Genomic DNA, 12,638 nt, shown 5'->3' on the forward strand with positions numbered 1-12,638 from the left:
TTTTGTTTTAACCCAAAAATATCACTTACCCTACCTTTAAGTAGAGTGTTTGAGTAAATGTACTCAGTGAGTTTCCAGCCATGTCAGTAGCAGTGTTACATAGAATAGAGTAGAAAACCACTGAATGTGTTGTGATAGTATCCATAGAGCCTGCAGGAACTGCAGGAAGGTATCCTCATGTCTACTGTGTCTCCCTGCTCCATCTCTAATATCACTCCATTAGATATGTATTCATAATATACATGAATATTGTATCCATAGTAAGCAAGGAGTAGCGGATAATTTTTATGCATTAAAATAGACACATGCTCTGATGATGATGATCCTCCAGAGGGTGATCCGGTAGCTGCAGTGAATCTGAAGTAATAAACTCCTTTCTTTGGAGCTTGAAAATAACCTAGAAAACACGCACACGACACACATAGCAAACGCACACGCACACGCACACGCACACACACACACACACACACACACACACACACACACACACACACACACACACACACACACACACACACACACACACAGATCATGTTGACACTTTTAAACACTGTTAAAAATGTAAAATCATTTTTTTTTAAAGGAAAAAAAATCAAAAACTGAAAAGCTGATTTACAAGCTCACATATATTTTAGAAAAGTGTTTTAGCCTGTAATGACACAGCAGAGTTAACCCTTCACATGCTGTTAATGATGTTTTCAGAACTTTTCACAGAGATGTAAGTTGTGTCTTCAGTTGGTGAGAGATACTTGACTGTGTTAAGCTCATTAACATCATTAACATACTCACTTAATGTAAAGCTCATTAACATCATTAACATAATCACCACCTACCTGTAGATGTATTGTAGGCGTTGCCGATGTTAGTGAAGACCTTCTTATAAACCACAGTGGTTGTAGAACTAAATGGTCCAACATATCCATTAATACCCAACGCAGCAGAGAAGGCCACCTTTGGTTGGTCTGTCAACACAGGAGCATTATCACATTATTTATATTGTTATAAAAGCAAATATTATACTATTAATTATCTAATTACGAATAATTATATCATATAATTATAAAGTTGTTGTCGGCAGAAACGTCACATCTCCATGGTTCAACTTTTTATGTTTTCATAAGTAGTGCCCTACTTCATCATACAAGAGTGTTGAACAAAAGTAGTGAAAATAGCAGATCTACAAGCTCACAACGCGTCACATTGCGATGCAGTGTGAGCTTGTAGATCTGCAACTTTCACTATTTTAGAACGTTTTTAAAATCATAATAAAAAGGAATGATTTTGGACATAGAAGGTTTTGTCCCGGCAGCAAAGATAGAATATATTTTACTATTTATTATCACTTTATTTATATCATTATAAAATAAATTATACTATATGAATTATTACATTATTTACATTATTATTACAATATATCGTTGTTGTCGGGCAGAAAACCTCACATCTCTATATTTAGACTTTGTATGTCTTTTTTGTAAATGAATACTGTTCTTCATCATATAAGAGCGTCGCACAAACATTTTGAAAATATCAGATCTACAAGCTCTTTGTAGATCTGCTATTTTAACTATTTTAGATTATTTTAAAAATAATAATACAAAAGGAATGGTTCTGGACATACAGTACGAGGTTTCCACCTGACAGTGACGATATATAAATGCAAGAACCGTCCATATGACCATATATAGCAGTGGTTCTCAAACTTCATTGTGTCAAGGACCCCCAAATTGATATGTATTAGGCCGCGGACCCCCATCTGAAAAGGTTTTGTGCCAGGGATCCCCAGAAGAGAAGATTTATGTTTAAAACACTTTCGATATTTTTCGAAAATCTACAAGCTCTCAGCGCGGCATGATGTGACGCGCTGTGAGCTTGTAGATCTGATATTTTTTGAATAGCCAACATATAAATGGATAAAGTGGTTGAAATGATTGTGATGCTATATTAACTACTTTAGCTGGGGACCGCTGGAACCCCCTCAAGGACCCCTGGGGGTCCCCGGAACCCACTTTGAGAACCACTGATATATATGAATATGCCCATAGGTCCGCTATTTGTGGAGTTCTGTTGTTGTTTTTGTTTTTACTTTTAATGTTTGAAATGCTAATTCATTCATTCATTGAAGTGCATAAAAATAGTAAAAAAAAAACTTTAAAAAGTTGTTAAAATGAGTAAAAATACTTTAAAGTACTTAGAATAAGTAAAGATACTTTAAAGTACTTAGAATGAGTGAACACGTCTTAAAAGTTTATAACGTGAGTAAAAATTCTTAAAAGTACACAAAATGAGTAAAAATACTTACAAGCTGTTAAAATGAGTAAAAATACTTAAAGGTACTTAGAATGAGTAAAAACGAATTAAAACTATACAATGAGTAAAAATACTGTAAAGTATATTACTGTACTGTATTTGAGTTAAAGAACATACAGTACAAGTACATTTTGTTTCTAGTTACCTTTGATTTCTGTCTTCAAGGCCTCCATGTTGGTCTGAAGGTCTCGGACATGGTTTTCACTAGTATTCAGTGTGGTCTGAAGGTCTTGGATGCTAGTATTCAGTGTGGTCTGTAGGTCTTGGACATGGTTCTCACTAGTATCCAGTCTGGTCTGGAGGTCTTGGACATGGTTTTCACTAGTATTCAGTGTGGTCTGAAGGTCTTGGATGCTAGTATTCAGTGTGGTCTGAAGGTCTTGGATGCTAGTATTCAGTGTGGTCTGTAGGTCTTGGACATGGTTCTCACTAGTATCCAGTCTGGTCTGGAGGTCTTGGACATGGTTTTCACTAGTATTCAGTGTGGTCTGAAGGTCTTGGATGCTAGTATCCAGTCTGGTCTGAAGGTCTTGGACATGGTTTTCACTAGTATCCAGTCTGGTCTGAAGGTCTTGGACATGGTTTTCACTAGTATTCAGAGTGGTCTGTAGGTCTTGGACATGGTTCTCACTAGTATCCAGTCTGGTCTGAAGGTCTTGGACAAGAAGGCAGTTCAGAAGACAAGAAGGACAGTTACATTTAAAAAGGATTAGATACCAGTGAAGTTGCCTTCTTGTGTTAAGGCTGTAGCCAACTATACTATGACACCTCAGTACAAATCTACATAGGGAACTAAATAATACATTAAGAGGCTAGAGATGAGTATCTGTGGTGTTCTGATAGACAATATCAGCATCATTTATTAAGTATTATTACATTATTATGTTCCTCTCTTCAAAGGAGAAGCAGTTAATTGAAGGATAAAGTGAGCACAAGTTAGAACATTTAATGACTAAACTAAACATGAAGTTATAATGCCTGCATTGTGTCTCTCAGTAAATCCTTCAAATGTGCAGGGTTTTGAGACTTTGGGTAGCGTGTACTGTCGTATCTTAGCAACTATGAAAGCGCTAACTCTCATTATTGGTGTTGCCATGTCCACTTATTTACCGCAACTTCTGGTCAAAAATGTGCTTGTTTTTCTGGCTTGTTTTTGGCGTACTGTTTCCTTATTTCTCTCACGATACTTGGCAACACTGCTGCTAATGGGCACACGTGACAGCAACGAGTCCCACACACACACACACACACACACACACACACACACACACACACACACACACACACACACACACACACACACACACACACACAGAGAAGCAGAGTGTACTGTCTGCAAAGCTGGAACCTACAGTATAGTAGGGGCGGTTAGTGACACGATAGTTGACTTTGTGATACAAGCGCCAAATTTTCCACAAAGTTTCTTCTGGACCTACTTTTTCACAAATGCCCGTTAGCCACCCAAAAAAAAAACAATATGGCTGCCATTTTCCAAAATGGCTGCCGGCAAAAGACATGCTATGTGGCTTTTGACCTGGATTGTGATTGGATTATCCAATTTTGATTATTTTGGCAGCAGAATATAGTTTTGACTCCCCCCCACCCCCTCTCCTGTTAGCCACCCAAAAAAAAACAATATGGCTGACATTTTCCAAAATGGCTGCCAGTGAAAGATATTTTATGTGTTTTTTTTTACCTGGATTGAAATTATTTCGGCATCAGAATATAGTTTTGACTCCCCCCCGCCCCCTCCCCCAGTTAGCCAAGCAAAAATATATATATGATTGCCATTTTCCAAAATGGCAAACCAAAGTGGGTTTTTGAAGTGGATTGTGATTGGATGATCCAAATGTTTTCTGAGGGTGTACTGTAAAAAGGTTGCGCAGAATGCACACCACTGAGCTAAGGGACTAACGGGACACAGGTGGAGAAATAAAAATAATCACAAGGTAACGAGACAAGACAGGAAACGTTACGACGAAATAAATAAACACAACAGTAAAGTAAAAACTAAGTAACCACTTAAAACAGGACAAACTAACAAATTACAAAACAGTACTGTACTGTTATTGTACAGCACTGTACTTTACTGTACAGTATGTACTGTACTGTACTGTATTGCTATAAATACAGCACAGTACTGTACTGTGCTGTACTGTATTGTTATTGAACAGCACTGTTCAATAACAGGGGGGAGTCAAAACTATATTCTGATGCCAAAATAATCAAAATTGGATAATCCAATCACAATCCAGGTCAAAATACACATAAAATGCCTTTTGCCTGAAGCCATTTTGGAAAATGGCAGCCATATTGTTTTTTTGCGTAGCTAATGGGGGGAGGGGCGGGATGAGTCAAAACTATATGTTGATACCAAAATAATCAAAATCCAATCACAATCCAGGTCAAAATACACATAAAATGTCTTTCGCCAGCAGTCATTTTGGAAAATGGCAGCCATACTGTTTTTTTTGGCGTGGCTAACAGGCTTTTATACAAAAGTAGGTCCTAGGCATTGTTCATGCCAAATTTGGTGCTTGTATCACAAAGTGAACTATTGTAACATGAAAATGGACTTAAGGGCCCGGACTACTATGTCTCGTGGCAAATAAAGGTTCCTCAGACCTGCAAGCCCATATGGCCACTACAAAGTATAAGAAAGCTGTGCAAGGTGAGACTTCTTCTGCCAAATTGAGATGTTATTTTATTTTGTTAAAACGCTGAATTATGAAGCTGTGATTATTTTGTTATCTGAAACAAACAGAGGAGACATACTTTAAATAAATAAATATATTATTTATAAAGCAACTTCTTTGACTATCTTTGGGTATTTTTAGTACCTCAAAGAGGCCCAGAATTAACCAAATTAAAACCCCCCCCAAAAAGTTACAAATCGCGCGTGCACGGAACGCATGCACATTACTGCAGGAAGTAGGGGTGCGGGGGGTGCGGCCGCCCTCCCCCTCCCCCCAGGTACCGCACCCCCCTTTTGCCCAAGGGGGGGGGGGCGGTAGGGGGTGGGCCGCCCCCCTCTCGGGCCGCCCCCCTCTCGGGCAAAACTGTCACGTTAAACCTGTCAATATGTGTTCTGGAACCAAATGAATAGGGTTGCCAACAGTCCCGTATTAGCCGGGACACCCCGTATTTGAGCCAAAAGGGGCGTGTCCCGTACGGGACTTTGTTTGTCCCGGACTCCGGTGCAAAGGGAAAAATAAAAAATATTTTTCTGTTTGCGCACACTGCAGTGTGTCTGGCTGCGTGTTTGTGTGCTGTATGCGAAGGGCGCTAGGACCGCTCAGTTGACAGGGCAGGCAGAGTGCTCGCACGAGTGCTTGTGTGTGTGTGTGTGTGTGTGTGAGATTTTCTCCGGTGGGAACGGCATCATTGTTTGTGTGGCATGTCAGCCTGTTCCCAACCCTAACCCTAACTCTAAAACTGAAATAAAGTAACAAAAAAAGTAACTTTACCCGCGGGAAACCCGAAAAAAATCGCGCGCGCGTGCATGTGTCCCGTTTCTCCAGTTCTGGATGTTGGCAACCCTACAAATGAACCACATTTACAGTAGGTGACAAAAAAAAAAAAAAACCCGACCAAACCCGCGTGCATGGGTGCGCGTGCATGCGTTAGGTGTCCTCTTTTTGGGAATTCAGAATATGGTCACCCTATTACTGTACATACAGTATATCATAAAAACATTCTATCATTAAATCATTCATAGGCATTTGAGAACCAGTTGTCCGGTTGTGTGTGTGTGTGTGTGTGTGTGTGTGTGTGTGTGTGAGTGGTTGTCAAGGTAAAACAGTGGTTGCTATAGTCTAACAGATGGTTGCTAGGGTATAACGGTTGTTGCTATGGTAAAACAGATGGTTGCTATGGGTTACTTATCTGTCCAGCCAGGCTATGGGATGCATAGCCATTGTCCCTCTGGGCTATGGGATGCATATACCGTACGTCCCTATGGGCTATGGGTTAATTCCCCACAGACTATGGGTTACATCCTCCCAGGCTATGGGTTACGTCCCCCCAGGGCAGGGGTAGGCAACCTTAGGCACGGGTGCCATCATTGCCACAGGGGAGGGGTGATCACTGGCACACTGGCATAAGTGTGAGTGAGAGGATTTTTGCTTTTAAATACAACACAAATTACATACTGCACATAATTCTACATTCATTCAAACTCTGAACTCTGACTGGGGAGGCAGTCTGGGAGATTGGTGGGTTATTGCTCTGAGTCTAATGATCATTACAATATCCCGATGTGAAAGACAATATTTCAAAAGAAGGGAAAAAAAGGTTATATTTATGGACAATCAAAATATGCTGGAAATATCTTGATGTGGTGTCATAATTAATCTGTATGTTGGCACACTGACCATCTATAAAATAAAAACATGGCACTGCATTTTAAAAAGGTTGCCGACAGCTGCCCCAGGGTATGGGTTATGAACATTCAGGCTGATTGTAGATTCAAAAGCCGATCTACAAGTTCATAACCTGTTGCATGACGCGGCACGTTTTGAGCTTGTAGATTTATTGTAGATCATTCAATCAATGAAAAGGGTCAATCTGATGGCTAGGCCGTTTGTGCAGTAGGTAGAGAAACTACCGTGATCGAAGTGTTAACCAATCTTCTATCTACCTGACTTCCAACCTCAGACAGAACAGTGAAACGAGCAACGCCCCACAACCCTTCATTCTGAAACCATGCAGGTCACTGTATATATTGTAATGTCGGGAATGAATGTGTCTATTTATATAGTATTCGTGGTATGTGGTCGTTTTTATGGATAGAAGTGTGCAGGAATGTTTTTAGGGCTAATATTGTTTAAATAGTTCAGGTGGACTGATACGGTTTTAAAGAGGAAAAGGTAGTACGAGTTACTGTGTTGTGTTGTACTCCTCAAAGGACTGTTTTTGTTTTGTTTTGGAAGAGATAGGTAACTCCTTCATGCCTCCATTAGACTGTTCCAATAGGGATTCAAATGTGCAATTGGAATTAATTTATTTGTAGTTATTCTCTTGATCGTACTTTTGTAAGTATATGGACACTCATCATAAAATAACATAGATGACTAGTTTCAGATATTTTAGTTTTCTCTGTGTATCTGAGGACAACAGCAAAATGTAACGGTTTAATACCTGCATGTTGTCTCTTCAGTTTTGCGTTTTGATTTTCACTTTCATTTAGCCTTGTTTCCACGGTGGACAGCTTAGCAAGGTGGGCTGAAATCAACACAGCATTGGTATTAGATCAATGATGCATACTCATACAGTTTAATTTGAGTGGGTAAGCTTTAAATATAAGTCAATTAAATTATCAAAACAATCTCTTTTCTGAGCTCAAATTACGTTTTATTGACACTAAAACAAATCATCCTCAAACTTTGTGATATCCAAATTACCTTCACTTTCTGTCTTCAAGTCCTCCACATTTTTTTCACCAATATTAATTCTGGCCTTGAGGTCCTCCATCTTGTTTTCACTGGTACTTAATTTGGTGGCCATATCTGAAAATAATGAAACAGAGATACTTAGTGAAAGTTAAAGATCCTCCAAAACCCTACAATGGCCCTCATTTATCAAAGTGGTGTAGACCAAATAATGGGCATACGGCGAGATCAATCTTCGTCATTTATCAATCTATCGTGACTTTGACTTCAGTGTACGGCCCGCTCAGATCTAACGCCAGGTCTGAGGGCGTGTAGACTTTTGCTACACCCTTTTGTTCCATCCTAGACCTGCGGTGCAGCATTGTCTGGCTGTCTGACAAGCATCTGGACACATGTATCCACTCCAAAATGTATATCTAACACACTAATACATAATCCCTGTGAAAATATAACATTTTATAAAGGCATACATGGACATACAAGTCACAATGATAAGCAATTACAATCGAACTTAGCCTATTTGCAATGTTACAAGTCAGGTGCTTAGTCATGTAAACATTTCCATTTGTACACTCTCAGAGTTACAGACATGGAAGGGGTGCATGTCGCCTTTCCGACATGTCGCCTTTCCGACGTTAACGAACCCTATACCTAACCCTAACCCTAACCTTAACCGCACGCGGAAGCCACTAGTCGGAGTGGTGAGATGTCGGAATGGAAGGAGCACCCCCACATGGAAGGGTCCTTTCGGTTCCATTTCTCTCAGAGTTAAAGAACCATAAGGGTCATTTTGGTGACTCACTGGAACCAAAAGGGGGGGGGGGGGGGGTGTAGGGGTAACAGCAGCATTGATCAAGAGGAATTAGCACAATGATACAGACGCATAGGCTATTTATTATTTAAATGCTTTCGTTTAGGATATATCTTTACTTATGGCTAGAATTAAAAAAGAAGATGCATATCTTTTTCTTTTTTTTTCCAACCCCAAACCGCATTCTTCTGACATATTGTTACACCTTATAGTTGACTGGACTTGCACTGTTACGAATGGGGTCGTATTTTAGTTTTATTTGTGTTATATTTTCTTATTGGATGTGTCTGTGTGTCAGGTATCGACCGTTTTCCGCTTCTTCATGTCGGAAAACAGGTGGGGTGAGGCTCTGCCATATTTATCAAAAGCCGACCATTCTTACGATGCAATTGACAGGGTAAACCTGCTTGATAAATCACACATGGACGTGGTCGTAAGCTAATTCCTGGGCTCAAATTTATGCTGGTTTCTATAATCCATTCATAAATGAGGGCCTGTGTGTGTTTACACAGCCAGATCAGTAAAACGAGCAACGCCCCACAACCCTTCATTCTGAAACCAGGTAGATATTGTAATGTCGGGAAGAGGACTGTGTCTATTTATATAGTATTCCTGGTATGTGGTCGTTCTTATTGGACTGAAGTGGGCGGGAATGTTGTTGGGGCTAATATTGTTTAGATAGTTCAGGTGGAGTGACACGTTTTTAAAGAGGAAAAGGTAGGAAGAGTTAGTGTTGTGCTCCTCAACGGACTATTTTTTGTTATGTTTTGGAAGAAATAGCAGGTAAGGCCTTCATGCCTCCATTACTGTTCCAATAGGGATTATTAAAACATGCAACTGGAATTAATACATTTTTAGTATACTATACTATATTTTTAAGTATACTAGTCCATACCCGGTTCGACGCATGCGCAGTTTGATCATTCGTTCCATAGCTCGCGGGGCCATCCCACAGTTGGGCAGCCGTAACCATGGTGACATTCTTTTACATAAAAACGCTAATAAACAGCTGCCATTTGGGGAAAGCAAAAAACAGGCTTCGCTGTTCCGTGCACATGGTAATGGTGAATGGCTGTGTGCAAATTCAGATCAATTTCTCCAGCGACTGAGGAGAACCGGGCAGAAGATTTTTCACCACGATTTTTAGGCTCACCACACAGAGCTTTGTCAAATAATAGGAGGATGGACACTCATCATAAAATAACACCGATGACTAGTTTCAGATATTTTAGGTTTCTTTGTGTATCTGAGGACAACAGCAAAATGTAACGGTTTAATACCTGCATGCTGTCTCTTCAGTTCTTCGATTTGGTTTGCACTTTCATCCTGCCTCGTTTCTACGGTGGACAGCTTAGCAAGGTGGGCTGAAATCAACACAGCATTGGTATTAAATCAGTCATGAATACTCATACAGTTTAATTTGAGTGGGTGAGCTTTAAATATAAAGTCAATCACATTACCAAAACAGAATCTATTCTCTGAGCTCAAATTAAGTTTTATTGACACTAAAACAAGTCATCTTTAAACTTTGTCATCTCCAAATTACCTTCACTTTCTGTCTTCAAGTCCTCCACATTGTTTTCACTAGCATTCGTTATGGTCTTGAGGTCCTCCATCTGGTTTACACCGGTACTTAATTTGATGGCCTTATCTGAAAAAGAAACCCCAGAAAAAAGTTAAAGATCCTCTAAACCCCTACAATGTGTTTTCCCACTTTATACCTGGCAGATGTAAAGGTATAGTTACCTGTCAACAAGTGCAAAATATAGGATGTCTTAACCTTAATAAGGCAGTGTTTCCATTTGAGACCAGATAGATTGAAACAAGAATTAATTCGATATAAACATATCGAATTTGACTGTGTGTTTACACAGATTACATGTGATCCACAATGCCCACTGCCTCCATCTAGTGGGTTTACAGAATAGCACCATCTCTTAGCCTTTCTTTTTTTTTTTTTACAGCCGCGCCCCCCTTTCCACAGCCACGCCCCCTTTCCTGGTTGGGGTATAAATATAAATGGAAGTGCATGCCAAGTTTTTGAGGGCCATCTATAGGGCTGCGTGTTAGAAACAGTTAGAAAGCATAGTTAACTGTCAGAAAGTGTATAAAAGGCTCTGCAGGTTTACAAAAGCTAGCATACCCATTTCCTGTTCTGGTTTATTCTCCAATAGCTTAGTATGATTGGCTTGGCTGCAATCAATCAAACGCACCAATTAAATCAGCCAATCAAATGAAGCTATAGAAAAATGAACCGGAATAGAGTACAGAAGTCCTGACGTCACTCGACCATCCCCTGGTTCGTAAAGTAATTTCGCTATGGGGAATAACATTGGGTCATCTTAGAATCGTCTCACATAAGAATTGTGGTCCAAAAATAAACAAACTGTCTCAGCGATATTGTCAGGGAGGTGGTTCTGTATCGTTTATGATAGTCAGTCACTCATATTTGAAACAGTCTGTTTCTGGCGAAAATTTAACTAATTCGTCGGAAGTAACATTAGCGTTTTCTCACCGTCAGTTGATGGTTCATATCCATAAGAGTCAAACCGCCGGGGTCATTTGTTTATTTTTGGAACACAGTTCTTATTTGACGCGATATTAAACACGTCTATGGGAATTCAGAACGGGGGGAAAAAACGCGACCCAGGTAGGATGTGTAAATTACGTCAGACTTCGGTGCTCTATAGCAAACAGGTATGCCACCTTCCGGACACCTGGGACTGCACATCACTAAACTGGATGAGATATTACCTGGAGGGAAGATGTTTGAGTGTGTAAATAATGAGACACGAGACAGCAGTGTACATTCTAGTGTGACTGTATTAAACTGGCGGGCCGGACGTAACATACACACACGTATGCCCCAATGCTGCTGGGGCATACCATTACAAGAGGGGTGTTGCCTACAACACTCCCTCTAACATCTCCCTTCTTTTAGATGATAACTTTTACCTTGCTTACATCCTTAGTGCAATTACAGTGAGAACTTAGTGCAAAACAACTTCAATAATACAATCAATAATACACAGTCTTCAACAGCAGTAAATAGACATTTCACATTCTCCTGTCTTCCTTTTTTTTTTTTTTTTTTTTTGTGCGTGTCAACAACAATAACAAACCTGTCACAGTCCCATTTTCTTTTTCTTTTTTTTTTTTTTTTTTTTAACAGTACACAAACTTCAGAATTCAGAGTTCACTACAGATCCAGTCTTTGTGGCACTTTTACCAGCCTGCCACAGGCAGTCCTGTGCCCTGGCACAGGTGGTGGGCCAGCCATAGGCTGGTGCACGTCACTCCGTCTGAGCGGGCTGACTTCCTGGGCACCTGTGCCAGCGTCATTGTCATTGTTAGTGTCCATCGTGTTGTCGGGTGGACTGCTGGGTTGCCCAGTGGGTGGGCTGCTGTGCTGCACATTGTTTTGCTCAGGGTGGCGCTCGGTAGCGTCTCTCTCCGCTGGTCGTAGGTCCACCCGGTTACGGCGGTAGAACGTCCCCTCGACATCCACCAGGTACGACCTGGGGCCCACGTTTTGCAGGCAGACTCCTCTTCGCCACCTGCCCGTCCTGTCCCCAGGCAGAGGTTTCATCCTTATGTCCTGTCCGATACATAGCTCAGGTAGATCCCTGGCCGATTTATCATACCAGAGTTTGGCGGTCTGGTGTTTTACCCGCAGCCTGTCTGGGACCCCAGTGACCACACTCGGCTCCAAGAGCGTGTCAGTGACCGGGAGTGGAGTCCTCAGTCTACGAGACATCAATCTCTGCGCAGGGCTGCTGAACATGCCCTCCGTGGGCGTGTTCCTCCACTGTAATATGGCCAGCCATGGGTCATTACCCTCACTGGCTGCCTTCTTACACAGGTTCTTCACTATCTTCACGGCCGACTCAGCCTTTCCATTCGATCTTGGGTGCCTGGGGGAGGACTTGACATGGTCAAAGTCCCATTCCTTTGCGAACCTCCTGAATGTTTCGCAGTCATACTGGGAGCCACAATCTGTAATTACCCGGTCAGGTTGTCCATGTCGTGCAAACTGGGCTTTGCACCTCAGCACTGTGGTCTCCGCTGACAGATCTGGGAGCAGCTCTATTTCCCAGAAATCTGAATAATGGTCAACCATAATCAGA

The 12,638-nt window shown here is 41.0% G+C and overlaps 1 protein-coding gene across 1 annotated transcript in view; it reads right to left on the minus strand.

The window, feature by feature from the left end:
- Positions 1-181: 181 nt before the first annotated feature.
- Positions 182-12,638, minus strand: part of LOC311047055 (uncharacterized protein) — a gene marked incomplete at its 3' end in the record, with an annotated part of 136,933 nt that continues 124,476 nt past the window's right edge. The window contains exons 5-8 of the mRNA XM_084059638.1: positions 2,456-2,497; positions 834-962; positions 306-397; positions 182-205 (exon numbers count right to left, since the gene is read on the minus strand). Coding sequence (XP_083915764.1) covers positions 182-205; positions 306-397; positions 834-962; positions 2,456-2,497 — 287 coding nt within the window. The remainder of the gene's footprint in view (positions 206-305; positions 398-833; positions 963-2,455; positions 2,498-12,638) is intronic.

Source organism: Gymnoscopelus microlampas, assembly GCF_963454915.1.
Source record: "Gymnoscopelus microlampas genome assembly, chromosome: 6".
Lineage (NCBI taxonomy): Eukaryota > Metazoa > Chordata > Actinopteri > Myctophiformes > Myctophidae > Gymnoscopelus > Gymnoscopelus microlampas.